Source organism: Platalea leucorodia, assembly GCF_965183815.1.
Source record: "Platalea leucorodia genome assembly, chromosome: 3".
Classification (NCBI taxonomy): Eukaryota; Metazoa; Chordata; class Aves; order Pelecaniformes; family Threskiornithidae; genus Platalea; species Platalea leucorodia.
Genome location: NC_138825.1, coordinates 44520085 through 44536534, shown reverse-complemented (window position 1 = coordinate 44536534; position 16450 = coordinate 44520085). Strand labels below are relative to the sequence as shown.

The window sequence follows — 16450 nt, the reverse complement described above, 5'->3', positions numbered from 1 at the left end:
ACGGTGAGAAGTTTGATTACAAAGCAATCCATTTGCAGCTCAGAATAAACGTTTTCATCCTATATTGCTTCTAAATACATATCTTTTCTCCTAAGACAGAGGAAAGCATAGCACAGTTTTTGAACATTATTTTAATTTAGAAGTTACCAGTAATACTGAATCCATTTTTATATCCTTGCTGTTCCACAGCAAACATCCATCCTATGATACCTCCAATAGAGGCAAGAGGCAGTAATGAATACCCCAAAGTCTCTGGGATTGTGCTGATAGCAGTGTAGGCACGCCCTTGGTTCATCACAACATAGGAGTGGAGATCAGTGTTCTCGAATATAACTGGAACAGGGTTATTTCCTACAAAGATTCTTCCTTTGACCTTCCCGTTGACTCTCTGAGGAGAACCTAGCAAATCAATACAATGCATCAGAACAAAATGACAGTTCTCACATACTCTCCAAGGAACGTGTTCAGAGCATTCACTATGCTCAAAGATATTAGTGTTGAAATAAATGGCAAACAAATGCTCACAGAATTCAACACACAGGAAACTGCCTATAAACAGTGTGTTAATTTGCTTACATAGGTACGTGCATGCGTGTGTGTGTTGCCATTATACAGATGACTAAGTGGCCAAAACTGCCTGAAGAGATGCCCTTTATCCTAATTAACAATTTTGTCTGCAAGGATAACTCCATAAACAGACTAAGCTGTTACAGTCTCTCTGACAGTAAGTGGCATGCAGAAACTTCTTGAGGATCACACTTCACATCAATACCGACTGAATGCAAATTTGTTCATTCCCTATCAGAAGGCTAACACCACTAGGTGTTAGAATAATTGTCCTATTATTCCAGCCTATTCTATGTCTTGACTCAAAACTATTGACCGCTTTAAGACTGTCCGTGTTTTACAGAAGTAGCTACTTTGGATTGCTAGTTTTGTTCTGTGTATAATTTCCTACGTGCAAATTCAAATTCCATTATCATCAGATCCTTCTTTTCTTTCTCTGGAAAATTCAATTTTATGAACTGAAAGCTAAGTAGCAGGTTTTGCTTTCCTGCCTCATAAAACGTAAAGTCTGCAGTCAGCTATTTTAGTTGTTGAAATGCATCTATACTTTTGAGTCAAGTCACTATGAGGATTACAAGTGTATGCATAAGAAATTCCTTTATGGATTTTACACAGGAACAAAGTTTAAACGGGTATGTTAAAAAAATCTGGCAGATTAGGCCTTTAGTAAAGAAGCTTAAGAGCCAGACAAAGAGGAGCCATGCTCTTTACTTTGATGATCAAAGTTAATTTGTTCGTCCCCTTTGAACTGTCTGTTTCTAAAGTGGTGACCAAATCAGATTATAACACATTGGAACTTCATGACTAATTATAGTAATAAACTTTGGGTGTTACACTATCTACCAAATTATATCAGTTATGTTAAGTGTTCATTTTTCCTAAAAGTCATGTTAAAAATGCATATTTCATATAATTGACCACCTAAAATAATTTGCTTCATTCAAAAAACCACACCATTTTAGAAAGCATAGCTCACTTCTTAAAATACCTTTCAACACATCTCAGTGATAAGTCTTTCAAGAAGTATTTAACCTCGTCTTTTTTAGTATTGAAAACAGGTCGCCTCATTCAAGAATGCCGTGTGGAATTGCTGCATATGTACGTAATTTTCAAAAAAGTTACCTTCTGCTACACATTGTCTTCCATTTCCTTTGTAACCAGCAATACAACTGCAACAAAATCCGTTGGGATAATCTTTGCAAATAGCATGAACAGAGCACTGGTGGCGGTTGTTAGCACAGGTCTGTTGTACATCTGTGTGGTAGCGAAACACTGTAGAAAATAAGATCAGACACTTCACATAATTACTATAGTATTCACATAGCCTTGCTTTAGTTTAAAAACATCTCTAGACTAACTTGATTTTTTTTTTTCATTTTCTTTTTAAGGAAAACAAACAATTGCAATTGATTTTTGCAATATGCAAGTAACAGTCTACTATTTTGCAGAAAACATCAGGGCTTCAGATGTTAGAAAACTGTTTTAATTCTATTGAGTTCAGCAGATACATATTAATACAGATCTGTTAAACTGTCTTGGCAAAACTAAATACACAGTAATTTTAACCTGTTCTTGTTTCCAAACCAAAGCAAAAAGGAGCCTTTCCAACCTCAGAACAAAACACTTCACTATGGTACCCAGGACCGTGCACCAACTGATGCACCCTGTAATCCTAATTATCTTACCCTATTATGTCATGGAGATAGCAATTCTCACATCTGTTTCAGGAAACAATTAACATCTGGGCAGTCAGTCATGCTGTTTTGCATTCTCTACAAACAATTCCTCAGAAGTTAGAATTGCTAATCCCACCCTTGTAAAACTTAAGGCGATGAAACCCTAGCCAACAATTCTTACAGCAGTTACTATTCCCAACGTTTGTTAAATTACCTGTATTCAGTAACACATCTATGAAAGGAAATAAGCTAGGTTTCAGTAGAACTGATCATAAAATCCTTACCAGGAACAGCCATTTAATGCAGCTATTAAACTTAAGATCATACCTTCAGTTCTGGGCTACAGAGAAGGGGAAATCAGTTGCCGCCAAGAATGCATCAGCTTTAGGAATACAATTATCCCTGTAGGAAGCTTTCCTTAGGAGAGATTCAGGTTCCACAGACACACTGTTAATGTGCTCTCCCGTGAGCTTGACTAGGGCCCTAGTTTACTAGACTGGCGAGATCTGAATCTGAGGTGACATCCAAGTTAACTACCTCGATGAATAACACAAACTTATTAAATGTGTCTGGATTTTCAGATATGAAGGTAGTGAGAAGGAAACAGATTATTCCTTTAGTAGTTCAATTTCTTGCACACCTCTGGTTTTTGCAGCCTATCCATCTTAGAAGTACCCAAACTGTACAAAAGACCTTACCTATACCAGTTTCATCAAATTCTTCCACATCTATGACTTGGGGTTGCTGCGGGGGGAACTGCTGGACCTGGAACTGGCGAGGTGGAGCTTTTGCTGTGGGGAAATCTTGATGACTGTAAAAAGACTCAGTCGAAGGTGTTCCTGTTACATCTTGGTATGAAGTCAGAAAGTCTTCTGCAGCTAGCTGAGGAACGCTATACGTAACATGGTGCTGATCCTCTTCTGCGCTGTCTGTACTACTGGTGACATACTGCTGTCTTATTTCAGTGGAGCCATAGTCTGACATAAATGGTTTTGAAGTCATCTCCTGGTCTTGTTCACTGGACTCTAGGCTCTCCAAAACATTGCTGATCTTGGCAGGCACAATACTGTCAGATGAGCTACCAATCTCGAACACCCAGACACCTTGTTTCCCAGCATTGCTGCTTCTACCAAAGAGAAGCATATGCCAAATCAAAATGATCAAGCACAAGCTGTGTGGTATTTCTAGCCTACACAAAATGTTATCCTACACTGAGACATATCAGGACAAAACTGTTGAATTATCTTATCTACATACTTCTCTATAGGTACAGTTTATTCAGCTATAAAACACCCCTGACAGTTTGGATAACATTTTTTTCTCCACACCCAGAGCTCTCTTCTTGAGAATTTCTAGTCTTCTTGTCTCCAAAGTGATGGAACAGAAGGGGATATTTGGGCCATAAAGATCTTGCTAACACTTACTAGAACCTTCTAACTCATTCCCTTTCCTTCTTGCTCACTTCTTCTTTCAAAAAAAGACTGCCCAGGATAGACTATAAAGAGTTAAAGTCTTAAGTGGTCCTATTTTTACAAGGGCTAAGTATACAGCAGCTCTTACCAGTGACAATGAAGTATGAACTTTTGACAAATTAGACCAAAGTCCTTATATTCCTCAAGAGGGCAGATATTTGTAAGTGTCAAGACTTTGCAGTTTCTCATATGCAATGGCTAATGGGATCTTATTATTTCTCACTGACTCATGCTACAATTAAGAAAAACATGGAACTACTTGATGTTTTTTTGAGGAGTTTAAACAAACAAAGTAGCTTACTTGTGCAGGTTTCTAATGCTGTCTTCATCATTAGCAATGACATTGTAGGATCCTGGCTTTTCCCAAAAGTAGTAGTTTGTAGAGGCTTGACTAAAGCCAACCATAGCAGGAACCTTTCCATCATCATTCTTGGAGTATGTACTATAGAACTGCAAACTATCTTCTGGATAAAGGAAAATAGCATAGGAACTGGAGTCAGAAGAGGCTAAAACAGCCTGGAATGTGTTTCTCTGTGGAAAAAATTTAACATCCATTTACTCATGGAAAAATAATCAAGATAGACAACAGAATGATGTTTTTTTAAACACAAAGTCAAAATCAGAATTTCCATCACACATAATGCATCATGTACTTCCTAGGAGAAATCAATATTATGCAAGCTTATGTTTTGCTAAGGCAGTTTTAGCTTTAGCATGCATAAACACTAAAAAGAAAGCATTATCAAAGGCAAGTTAATCCATTAGGAACTAGCCAGAGAGGCTGCCTAAAACATTACAATTCTAAGTTCTGTAATGTAATATGTAATATGCATAGGATGCATATAGGATGCATATAATATGCATAGGATGCTATATCAGCTCCTTAAAATAAAGAGGGTGATGTGCTAGAATAAATAGAAAAATTCTGTAAACAGAATATTTAAAGAGTTCAGGTTTCATGTTGCTGCAAGTGTCTTTTCCTGTAGGAACACTCCTACATAATGTAGGAAACCATCAAGACAGTACCTCAGACATCTGCTATTCGTTGCTACCAAAGTGCAGAACCGTTACTGTGAACACAATGGTCGTGTCAAGTTAGGCACAAGAAATTAATCTTTGATAAAATAAGATTTGATAAGTTGTGGTAATGTTCTTAACTTTATACATTGTGAGCAGGCTCATCAGCTGGGATAATTATGGTGCATAAAGTTGCGTAATTTGCAGGATAGTACCTAACACGGTTTAAAAAGGGAAAATGGTTTGCAAGTAATACAAAAAATAACCTCTAACTGCTTCTTCATTCAATATTAACTACAAAACATGAGCTTTTTGTGAACGCAATGTCATCTGCCTGAAAGGGATTCACAGTCTGAAGTTCCTATTAGTCCATACACCTATCAGATTTTAGATAGCTTGATGTCAAAATGAGTCTGTTGAAAAATGCAAGCCAACTGGATTATATGGCACAGATGGAGGGCAGGATGTCCTATTATTTCAGTTGTTACCACATCACACTCAACATTCAAAGTAAAAGTTGTCAAGGAATACAAAGAAATCAGCTATGTAGATTCAAGCATTTTCTTTTGAATGAATAAAATGTTGTAAAATAAAAATCAAGTGAAAATTCTGGAAACTCCTGTTTTGCTACAGCCTTTTCAACAACAAAATATGTTCTTAACTGTACAGGATTCATTTAAACACAAAGGAATTCAAGCCTTCAAAACAACGGGTTACAGTGTTACACTTCAGCTGAACATGTGTCCAACATGTCTTAAAGCTCTGATTAACATTCACCTTTTCTTCCAAAGCATGATCTTCTCCCAGTGCCTGGTAAGGAGCCACAAGCTTCCAGGTAACAATGACAACGCTGCTGGGATCAAAAGCAGTCTCAGGAAAACCTCTTTTGATATGGTCTGATGCAAGCTGCAAGACATCTGAAGATGAATCTTCTCTGTAATACACATTTCCACGTCCATCTGTTGTGTCCAGGTCAGCCATAAAAGGAGCAATAGCCCCAAAACTGACTGGGAATTGGCCAAGATATTTTTCTTCACTTGAAGGTTCATTCACTGCAATAATCCCATTAGTGGTAACCTAATAAAGAAGTGGAAATTATAAGATAGATACTGTTCATATGGCTGTTTCCCACACCTGTGTGCTCTAGATCACAATATTTTTACTGCATTTCCAAAAGAAACTGAGTCAAAAGTCAGTCTTGTACTTGTAAGATAACTGGTTTTTTTCAAGTTTTTGTTTTGTAGCCCATGTCAGGAGTCCTGGGATTTCAGTTGCCCGAAACCAGAGGCCTACTTTGCGGATAGACCAACCTTTTTTCCCTAAATAAAGATTTTAGCTATTTAAATTTCAGACACTTAGTACCTCTTCTAACAAAGATATACATAACCACCACACTTCACCAGTTTCCAAGTCTTTCTCAGACCAAGACCCAGTGCAATCCCTTCATGAGTCTGTCAAGAATTGTGTGCAGACCCTCCCAGATGACCAAAAGCTCTTCTCAATTTTAGCTGTTACCCTCCTGAAGAGCAGTTTTACAATAGCATGACTGGGGATAGTAAGGATGAAGCAAGTACTTGCAACAGTTACTTTTTCGGTTAACCAGAGAGCTAGATTCTTACCTGATGTAAAGCAGAGTGGACTACAGAGAAGCTGTACCAAAGTCATAGCATAACCCTTGGGAATCTGGGCTTCTACCGTAAAGGCAGAGGAGAATGCTTACCCAGGACAGTTTAGAAAGCTGCCCATTCCTAAGAAAGTCTGCTGTCAACGAAAAAAGCAGCGGGGAGGAAAGGAGAAACTGAACAGCTCTGTCTTGTGCCACACACACATGTAAGTCACGACACAACAGGCTCTGTCATTCCCATGAAAACCTGGTTAGGGAGTCAGGACGCAAGTGAGTCAGTTGAGCTTTCCTTGCTACTACAGCACTGCCTCAGAAGCTGACAGAACTTCTGAGCAAAGAACCAATCTACACACAGACGCCCACCCAAAAAACTGCTCCATGCCTAAATATTGTAATAGCTTGGGTGAAAGTCTTCTGGGAAAATGTACAGATTTCTCTTTACCTGGCCAGGACTGCTCTAGTTTTCACTTCACAACAACCATCCTCCTAGGAGCTTCTCTGCTACTGTGCAAGGTTGACTGCAACAAGCTGCTGCTCACTCTTAAGATACACCATGAGCACACCTCCTATACCAGAGGCTATAGAGGCTTGGAGAGAGAATTTCTATAGCAGATACAGGCCACCCTGTAAATTCCCTTACAGCTGAGTGCCCCGACACAGTCCTATGGAAAACTGGCTCTATTACTTGGCGGGGGGCGGGGGGGGAAGCATTAACACATATAACTGAAACTCTTGGTCTGAAAATGCATACATACTGGCTCAGCGAGATTTAACTGGTCAGTGAGATGATGACTCCCAGTGAACCACCTCTGACTAAAGAGGAAATAAATACATACATACAGGCAGATGTTAGGGCATGTCCAAGTGTGACAGCCAAACGCCCTTGGCAAACCAGGGCTGACTCACACACACACACACACACACACACACACACACACACAGAAGCAGCAAGCAAGACTACAGGTGTCATGCCTTCAGGCAGTGCATAAACTGCTCAGACACAGCTTTTTGTCCTGGGCCCTTCTTCCAGATGTGTATGGCACTGTATGAATGAGACACATATAAATATATTTCCAAGTGTCTGACTACCTGATAACAGGATACATCTGGCTACCTGCAGGCAGCCAGGCACTTACTTGCCACTCTAGAGCTGCTACCACAAATGCAGATGACTCAAAAAGGGACAGAGGTCCCAAAATTGGCACCACAAGCTGTGAAACTAAAACTACAATCTCTCACAGATTTATCTCACTCACACGGATTCTTGCGAGTCCAAGAAGAACCAACTGCTGTCGGATCTTTTTACATGGTCAAGATGTTTACGTTACGCAATGTTTATGAATGCTTGGAAGAGGGTCAGAATGGCCACCGTGACTCAGATCGCAAGGCCACCTAGCCCAGTTGCCTGTCCCCAGCCATACCTGGTAGCTTATGGATTCAGCAGAGCAAGAGAAGGATGTGCACGTACCCCTCCAACCAGCCTCTGACCACATTCAGCTCAAGGGATTCCCTGTGGTTTGACCGTTGATTCATCCTCAGTGGATCTCCTTCATGTATTTGTTAAGTCTTCCCTTCAACACATACAAACTTTATGCATCCACAAAATCCCTTAAAAAGGATATCCACAGATCTGTGACTCATACCCTGAGGTCTCTCCTACTTTTGTTTGTTTTCAGTCTGGGTCCCAGTTTCATTTGATGGCCCCTAGTTTTTGTATCGGAACATACAGGCAAACCCTCCCCAGTCTCTCTCCCTATGTAATTCTTCTCCAGAATGAAGACCCCCAGCTTATTCTCTCACTCCCTATATAAGAGCTGTTCCCTGTCTCTGATCATTCTCATTGTCTCCAAATTTTTCCTCCCCTTTTCTACTATAGACATTTGGAAACAAGGAGACCAGCATGACATATATGTAGCCAACATCCCTGACAGGCTTGCACAGCCCACAATTTCTCTATGTCTTAAAGAATATGTCTTGGCAACATCCTTTAAAATCTGGACCACCATTACTACTGCTACATATAGCAAATCAGAAAAAGTGTAGTATGGGAACTCGTGCTACAAATCACCCCTTCATATATAGCACACACACATATACCCTGAACCCTCCTTAGGCTACCCAGGGGGTCAGAGCATGCCCCCTGCCATAGGCTAGTGGTCAATCAGCTTAGTATATAACTGGATAATGGTTAGCACGAACCATTAGCTAAACTTAGCAAATAGTTCACATGGTATATCAGAATTTACTTTAAAAATGGCTTGACATATGCCGACTGTATTGTCTGCAGATGTATAATTTCATTAGCTGCTACAGTGAAGAATACTAAAAAAGTTAAGATCATGTAAAAAATGGGAAGTTGGTTTCATGCATGAACAGTATATCTAAGATACATAAGCAGTATATAATCTGTGCAAGCATGATGGGAATGCAGGTCATGTTAGAAAGGGTGAGGAAAAGCTGAATATTGTGATCATTTTTCCTCTAATCATTTGTGACTTAACAGTGGCCACAGATCCTAAGGTGAACTATGAATTTTAGGAATATGGAACTAAAAAGACAGCATGGGTTACCCTAGTCTAGACCCTGCAATTGCAGGCAGACATGCAACAGAGATCTAGTCCAGAAAGGTTCCCAGAACTTCTGTAACATTTGTTCACTAGAAAATGCCTCACATCCCTGTAAAGAAAAGCTAAAACTTACCCTAAAAATTAAAAGCCACCAATTATACTGTACCTCTGGATTATAGTAGGGAAGACGGTGGGCATTAAGACATTTTAGCAAGGAGGTGCACTCCACCTTTAAAGCACTAAATTTCAAGTAAATTAAGAGTTTTTCCCTTCCTTCTCCTTGCTTACACTTTTTGTACACAAGCACCCCTACTCCCACTCTAAATCCTCTTGTGAGAGATGACTGGTGTTTGAAGTATTTTAAACAAATTCCATGCTCTTCGTCAGATTTGGTGTGTGCAGACTTTGTGGCTGCACAGTCCCCCATTTATGGCAGAGATTAAAATAACATTAAGAGAAAATACAATCAGGACTAGTTAATACTACAGAACAAAGTAGAGACCAGAAGAAATGACCTGACATTTGGCCTTCCTCTTTTCACCTATTAGGGGCACGCTTCTGACTCTTCATTTCCTATCTTGCTAAAAACTTAAATGCAACAAGTAATTTTATTAAGGTGATGCACAAATACCAACCCCATTGTCATTTGTTTGTAGTTTATAAATGAGACAGTTCAGTTTTAAATGTTAAGAGAATGTTTGGTTGCAAGTATCACCCAGAAAACATTTGCAAGCCATTAAATGAAAATAAACACACAAACTGCTCACTTTGCAAAGAGAATTTTAGCATCGAGAAAGAACATTCATCATTACTGAAAAAATATTTTTAGTTTTCAGATTTAACAATACATTTATATTGACAACGATGGTGAATAGTATGATTTAACTTTACCCTGTTCCTTTAAGGTCACACAGATAGGTTAAAGTGTGAACCCCAAAATAAAGAGAAGTAATTCAGGGTAAGTACTGGGTTTCATTAAAGTATCATTGCTGTCAAAAGGAAAAGGGAAAACAAAAAAGGCCTCAGGTGGGCGTTGTCTAAAGACCAGCTGTACTGTACATCTTTCCTTTTAGGGTATAATACTATTTAACTTGACAGGAACTGACACAGATGTATTTTTAGCATGTTAAACTTCTGGATTACACACATAGTTAACATACATTCATGGTTCGTAGCAGAACAAATCACACACACTCTATTATAGGTCCACCCCGAAAAACCAAGTGAGGAGAAGGAAGTAGAAAGTAACAAAGTACTTCTATTGAAAGAAAAAGCATATCTGTGTGCATATAACAAAAACTGAAGTTTCAAACAAAGGAAGTATTTTTCCCTGTTCAGTTACTAGGCATTTTGAGGACTTGAACACTTCTGAGTAAGAAAGTTTAGAACAAATAAATTTATTTGTATAATGAAGTGCCAGTTGACTTAAAGCAGCAAAATTTTCTAATATAAACATGACCAACTACTAATTTAGGAAGTTAATAAAAGTACCGATTAACAAATTGATCCAAGCTTGCCTTAAAGGACTCTGATTCTTCCCTAAAAGGAAGTAATCCCTAATCCTTTAGCTTTTCCACATCAGTGAGCCCTAGCGTAAACTTTTTTACTTTAGGCTATTTTAGCCTTAATAAGAGTGTGTTATTAAAACAAATAGATCAGTATGGGTTGGTGATAGGATTCAATGCTATAAACCTTGCATAGGAAAACACCATATTGAAGATTACAATACGTGAAAGTCTGTTTCCACTTGTAGTAAATAAAAGCTCTCTCTTCTGTCTATGAAAAGAAAAAAAGTTTTGTTGCCAGGGATTTTATGACAAGTTGATACTAAACAATCGTTCCTCAAAACTCCTTGCCATTTTACTCATGTAGAGCTAACTCAAACAGCTCAGCTTCTCAAATGTTGGATAAAAATAGAGAACCCACGTAAATTTTCAACTGATGGAAGGCAAAACTTGCAAAAATCAAGCACTCAAAAATTAAGATGAGGTTATCACATTATCCTGATGAACCATACAGAAAGACATATTTCATCAAAACAACTCAAAATCTGATCCAGGAATTCCTTGAAGTATTATAATGTATTTCTACCAATCCCACATGTTAATTGTAACAGCTTGATAATATTTACTATCAACTAGCAATACTTTGGTAAATTCTGCTTACTGAATAACATCATAGAGTTTAGTAAGTACTCACTGACAATATGCAATCATACTGTGTATTGTGAAGGTGCATTTAACAAGTATACTTCTCCTTTCCCCACTCCCATACAGTTTGTTCTGTGCTTCTGTTTTGTAATACTTGTGACAGATTAAACGCAAGTTAAAAGCCTCTGCATATTATGTAGACTGATACTGAAATGGCAGTCACTATCAGACTTTGCCTATATTAAAATCGCCCATCCTTAGTACTGAGTAATCATGCTGCAAGAGCTCTAAAAGTGATTCTGGAGTAGCCTCTATACAGGTATTCTTCCGGACAAAAACTGACTAGAACAATTCCTGTTTTATGGCATGGGCAAGTAACAAGATCATTAAACTAAAGAAACCTAGTGTTGTTAACAAATTTACTGCTCTTTGAAAACTCTGTCCCTTTTCCGTCACTTATCTGAGACGTTACTTGTTATCTTTGATTCTCAGTGATTGGATACACAGCCTGCTATCTTTAAAGAGTATGTCCGTGCTTCAAAAAGTGTATTTTTTACTTGGGTTGGCTAATCAGTGACCACACTTAGAGTATGGAAGACAAGACAATGAACTAAGGGTCAAACTGAAGTCTGAACTCCACTTCATACTTGTGAATTACTTCATCTTTACTGCGAGCTTCCATTAACAACACTCATTTTCCACACAGGCATAACTTGAACCCCTCAAAATTCTGGATTTCAGATGTGATTTCAGGATTTATCTAGATAGGGGCAATGAGGACAATGAAAACTTAAGTGGCAGCACTAATAAAATTTGGTGTAATGCAAGCATATCACATCTTCAGTGAATACCCATAAAATGGACTCAAGTACACGGGAACTACATCAAATTTTGAATGACCGCAGCGACAGGGAGGTCTAGTTTCCCAAGTGTCTCCATGTAGATTACTCCCCAAAGTTGCATCTTTGACCCATGGTGCTAAAGCATGTTGGTTTATCTGGACAGGGAGGTGGGTTTTAACTTGATCAGATTAATGCACTAAAGACACTGGGCCTTTCCTACTAAGACCTTTCTAAATATGCTAGTTAGCATCTTCAACTGCCAGCTTAGATGAGGCTTCAGGGGAAAAGAGGCAATGGTAAAACAGCCAGTACTCTTGCAGCGTTCTGAAGACATGCTGCCATTTTTACTGTTCTTTTCTGGCTACTTTTGAGCAGCTCTGCTCCAGACAATCTGTTTTCAATCTCACCTTCATATACCAAATGTCCTCCACTAGCTATAAACATGCACACACAACTCTGGGATGCAGATTCTGCTATGAGGCAGGCACACATGGATGAGGTCTGCCTGCAGCCCAAAGCCTGCAATCGCTCTGGATGTGTATTTCCCCCACTCAAGAGACCCTTGAGCACTGAACATCTGAGAACGTCCAAGACATTAAGGAGCGGAACAGCACTCTCAGTGCTAAGAAGTGGAAGTCTTGGCCGTGTCAGGCTGCTGGCTAGACAGTCATAGTTTCAGTTTGGTGCCTTTAGCATGCTGAAGCACACAAAACGTAGACCACAACAAGGTTGTTTCTTAACTGGACATACACCCTATGCGGGAGCACAGAAAACGCCTGGGGATGGTGCTCACTCTGGATAACCGATTACGTTCTCTTCACCCTCCTACTGCCTGTTGCATCCCCTCCCCAGACTCTGTGCCTCGCACAGAATCAGCATCAGCCACAGCGTGAGAAGGGAATTAACGCGGCCCGATACCTGAGGGAACACAACTGGAAGAGCCGAGCTCTTCGCACCGACCTCTGACCACGGCGCTCACACAACCGACGCGAAACCCAGCCTCACACGACTCAACCCGACCCTTCCACGCACCACCCAAAGCCAGGCGGCACCGCGGCGAGAGGCGGGGAGCCCCCCGGGGAGCCCCCAACGGCCTTTCCGACCCTCGGGCAGCCGGCGCGGGGCCCCGCGCCCCCCCGGCCCCACACTCACGTAGAGGGAGCGGACGGCGGCGCCGTAGAAGCGCAGCGCCGTGCTCAGCTCCAGCGCCGCCGAGCGCGCATCGTCCCCGGGCTCCAGCGCGGCATCGCCGCGCTCCTCGCCGTGCGGCAGCAGCGCCAGGCGCTCGGCGGGCAGCGCCAGCGGCAGCGCCAGGGCCAGCAGCGCCCAGCGCGGGCAGCTCCGCACCGCCCGCATCCCGCCGGCTCCCGGCGCCCCGCCGCCCTCCCGCCGCTATAAGCGCGGGCGGCCGGGCCGGGCCGGGCCGGGCCGGGCCGGGGGGCGGGCGGGGGCGCGGCGGCCAATGGCTGGGCGGGGGGCGAGGGGGCGGGCGGGACCCGCCGCCCCCCGGGGCGCTCCCGCCACGGCTCCGCCCGCCGGCGGGACCCCCTGGGGCCGCTCCCACAGCCCCCGTATGAGACAGACAGAAAAGAAATATGGGATATTTAAATACATTCTTTCTGACTATGTCTCCTTGTTTTATAGCCTAGCCCCGCTCCCAAAAAACACTCAGAAGAAACTGAAGAATGGATGTATTTCACATATTTTTCCTAAAGCTTCCAAGTGAAGACAGGAGTGTTTAAGGATTAAATCTTGTCCAGTAAAGTGTGTGCCGCGATATTCCCACAGAATGATTACAGCAGAAAATCACCCAAGGAAAGGCAGCTGAAACACTAGCCACATGCTTTTTACATGGCTTTTTACTTTTCTTTAAACACCTCATTTTCTTTTTGCTAAGAAAACATAATTTTGCGTTTGGCGAATTGCCAGAGCACAAGACATTCCAGGGCAGAGCTATAACCATGCCTACCTAAAAGAGAGAAACACGTATGTGTATCTAATCACCGTTACTACCACTAGCAACTATTTACAATTGGCTTCTGTATTTCAGTGAAAACAGCCACCCAGACAAGCAGCGTGGTGGCCCGGGAGGAAGACAAGTCTTCTCGCCACACAATTCAGCTCTTGCTGTACTTTCACCTGCCACTTCCCTCCACGTTTTCAGGCAGTAACTGGTGGGTTCAGGGACATCTGGCTAACCACTGCTACAAAAGTAGTCTCTTGGCTGGATCACCACCATACCTCACCATAGCCACATCCACAAAGATACTTGAGGTATCTTTCTCCTCATTTGACAAATGGGTACTTAAACTACAAGCAGTTAAGCAAATTGTAACTTCTTACCTACATTAAATGTGTACACTGGAAAATGACCAATTGCCTTCGCCACAAAATCATCCTCCCATTACAACCTTCTCTCTCCAGCATAAGCCTACTTCCAAACCTGCAGAACCTAAAGGCAAGATGTGCTTGTGCAATGCAGATCCATAGCAAAGAGAAAGCCTAAATTAAACCCCTTAACACCTCCAGAACCCCATATATGCATTTACAACATAAAATTGTCATTTCCGTTAGGCCTGAAGTTTTCCATAGCCACATTTTCCCTCAATACGAGAGTCAATGTCAACAAGAGGAAGATATAAGCACAACAAGAAGAAAATTCTGAGAGGGTAACGTCTTCCTGTCAGATCCACATGATTTCATAGAATCACAGAATCATAGAATCGTTAAGGTTGGAAAAGACCCTTAAGATCATCAAGTCCAACCGTTAACCTAGCACTGCCAAGTCCACCACTAAACCATGTCCCTAAGCACCACATCCACACAGCTTTTAAATACCTCCAGGGATGGAGACTCAACCACTTCCCTGGGCAGCCTGTTCCAGTGCCTGACTGCCCCTTCGGTGAAGAAGTTTTTCCTAATATCCAACCTAAACCTCCCCTGGCGCAGCTTGAGGCCGTTTCCTCTCGTCCTATCGCTTGTTACTTGGGAGAAGAGACCGACCCCCACCTCGCTACAGCCTCCTTTCAGGTAGTTGTAGAGAGCAATAAGGTCTCCCCTCAGCCTCCTCTTCTCCAGGCTAAACAACCCCAGCTCCCTCAGCCTCTCCTCATAAGACTTGTGCTCCAGACCCTTCACCAACTTCGTTGCCCTTCTCTGGACACGCTCCAGCACCTCGATGTCCTTCTTGGAGTGAGGGGCCCAAAACTGAACCCAGTACTCGAGGTGCGGCCTCACCAGTGCTGAGTACAGGGGCACTATCACCTCCCTGGTCCTGCTGGCCACACTATTCCTGATACAAGCCAGGATGCCATTGGCCCTCTTGGCCACCTGGGCACACTGCTGGCTCATGTTCAGGCGGCTGTCAGCCAACACCCCCAGGTCCTTTTCCGCCAGGCAGCTCTCCAGCCGCTCCTCCCCAAGCCTGTAGCGTTGCATGGGGTTGTTGTGACCCAAGTGCAGGACCCGGCACTTGGCCTTGTTGAACCTCATACAGCTGGCCCCAGCCCATTGATCCAGCCTGTCCAGATCCTTCTGTAGAGGCTTCCTACTCTCCAGCAGATCGACACTTCCACCCAACTTGGTGTCATCTGCAAACTTACTGAGGGTGCACTCGATCCCCTCATCCAGTCCATCAATAAAGATATTGAACAGGACCGGCCCCAACGCTGAGCCCTGGGGAACACCACTTGTGACTGGCCGCCAACTGGATTTGACTCCATTCACCACCACTCTCTGGGCTCGGCCGTCCAGCCAGTTTTTAACCCAGCGCAGAGTGCACTTAGCCAAACCGTGAGCAGCCAGCGTCTCCAGGGGAATGCTGTGGGAGACAGCGTCAAAGGCCTTACTAAAGTCCAAGTAGACAACATCCACAGCCTTCCCCTCATCCACTAAGCAGGTCACCTTGTCATAGAAGGAGACCAGGTTAGTGAAGCAGGACCTCCCTTTCCTAAACCCATGCTGGCTGAGCCTGATCCCCCAGTTGTCCCGCACGTGCTGTGTAATGGCACTCAAGATGATCTGCTCCATGACCTTTCCTGCCACCGAGGTCAGGCTGACAGGCCTGTAGTTCCCCAGATCCTCTTTCAAACCCTTCTTGTAGATGGGTGTCACATTTGCTAACTTCTAGTCAACTGGGACCTCACCAGTTGACCAGGACTGCCGATAAATGATGGAGAGTGGCTTGGCAAGCTCCTCTGCCAGCTCCCTCAGTATCCTCAGGTGGATCCCATCTGGCCCCATAGACTCGTGAGCATCCAGGTGGAGGAGCAGGTTGGTGACTGCCACCTCTTCGACAACTCTGGCTTCATTCTGCATCCTATCTCCGTTTCCCAGCTCAGGGGCCTGAAAACCCCGAGGATGACCAGTCTGACTATTAAAGACTGAGGCAAAGAAGGCATTAAGTACCTCAGCCTTCTCCTCATCCTTCGTGGTGATGTTTCCCTCCACATCCGACAAAGGATGGAGATTCTCCCTGGCCCTCCTTTTGTCACTGATATATTTGTAAAAACATTTTTTGTTATCTTTAATGGTGG

At 42.6% G+C, this 16450-nt stretch overlaps 1 protein-coding gene across 1 annotated transcript in view; it reads right to left on the bottom strand.

Annotated features, from left to right (window-relative positions):
- NID1 (nidogen 1) overlaps positions 1–13271 on the bottom strand; it is a gene marked incomplete at its 5' end in the record, with an annotated part of 47496 nt that extends 34225 nt beyond the window's left edge. The window contains 6 exons of the mRNA XM_082305630.1: positions 148–399; positions 1690–1839; positions 2942–3369; positions 4017–4246; positions 5510–5809; positions 13068–13271. Of these exons, the coding sequence (XP_082161756.1) occupies positions 148–399; positions 1690–1839; positions 2942–3369; positions 4017–4246; positions 5510–5809; positions 13068–13271 (1564 nt within the window). The remainder of the gene's footprint in view (positions 1–147; positions 400–1689; positions 1840–2941; positions 3370–4016; positions 4247–5509; positions 5810–13067) is intronic.
- Positions 13272–16450: the final 3179 nt, after the last annotated feature.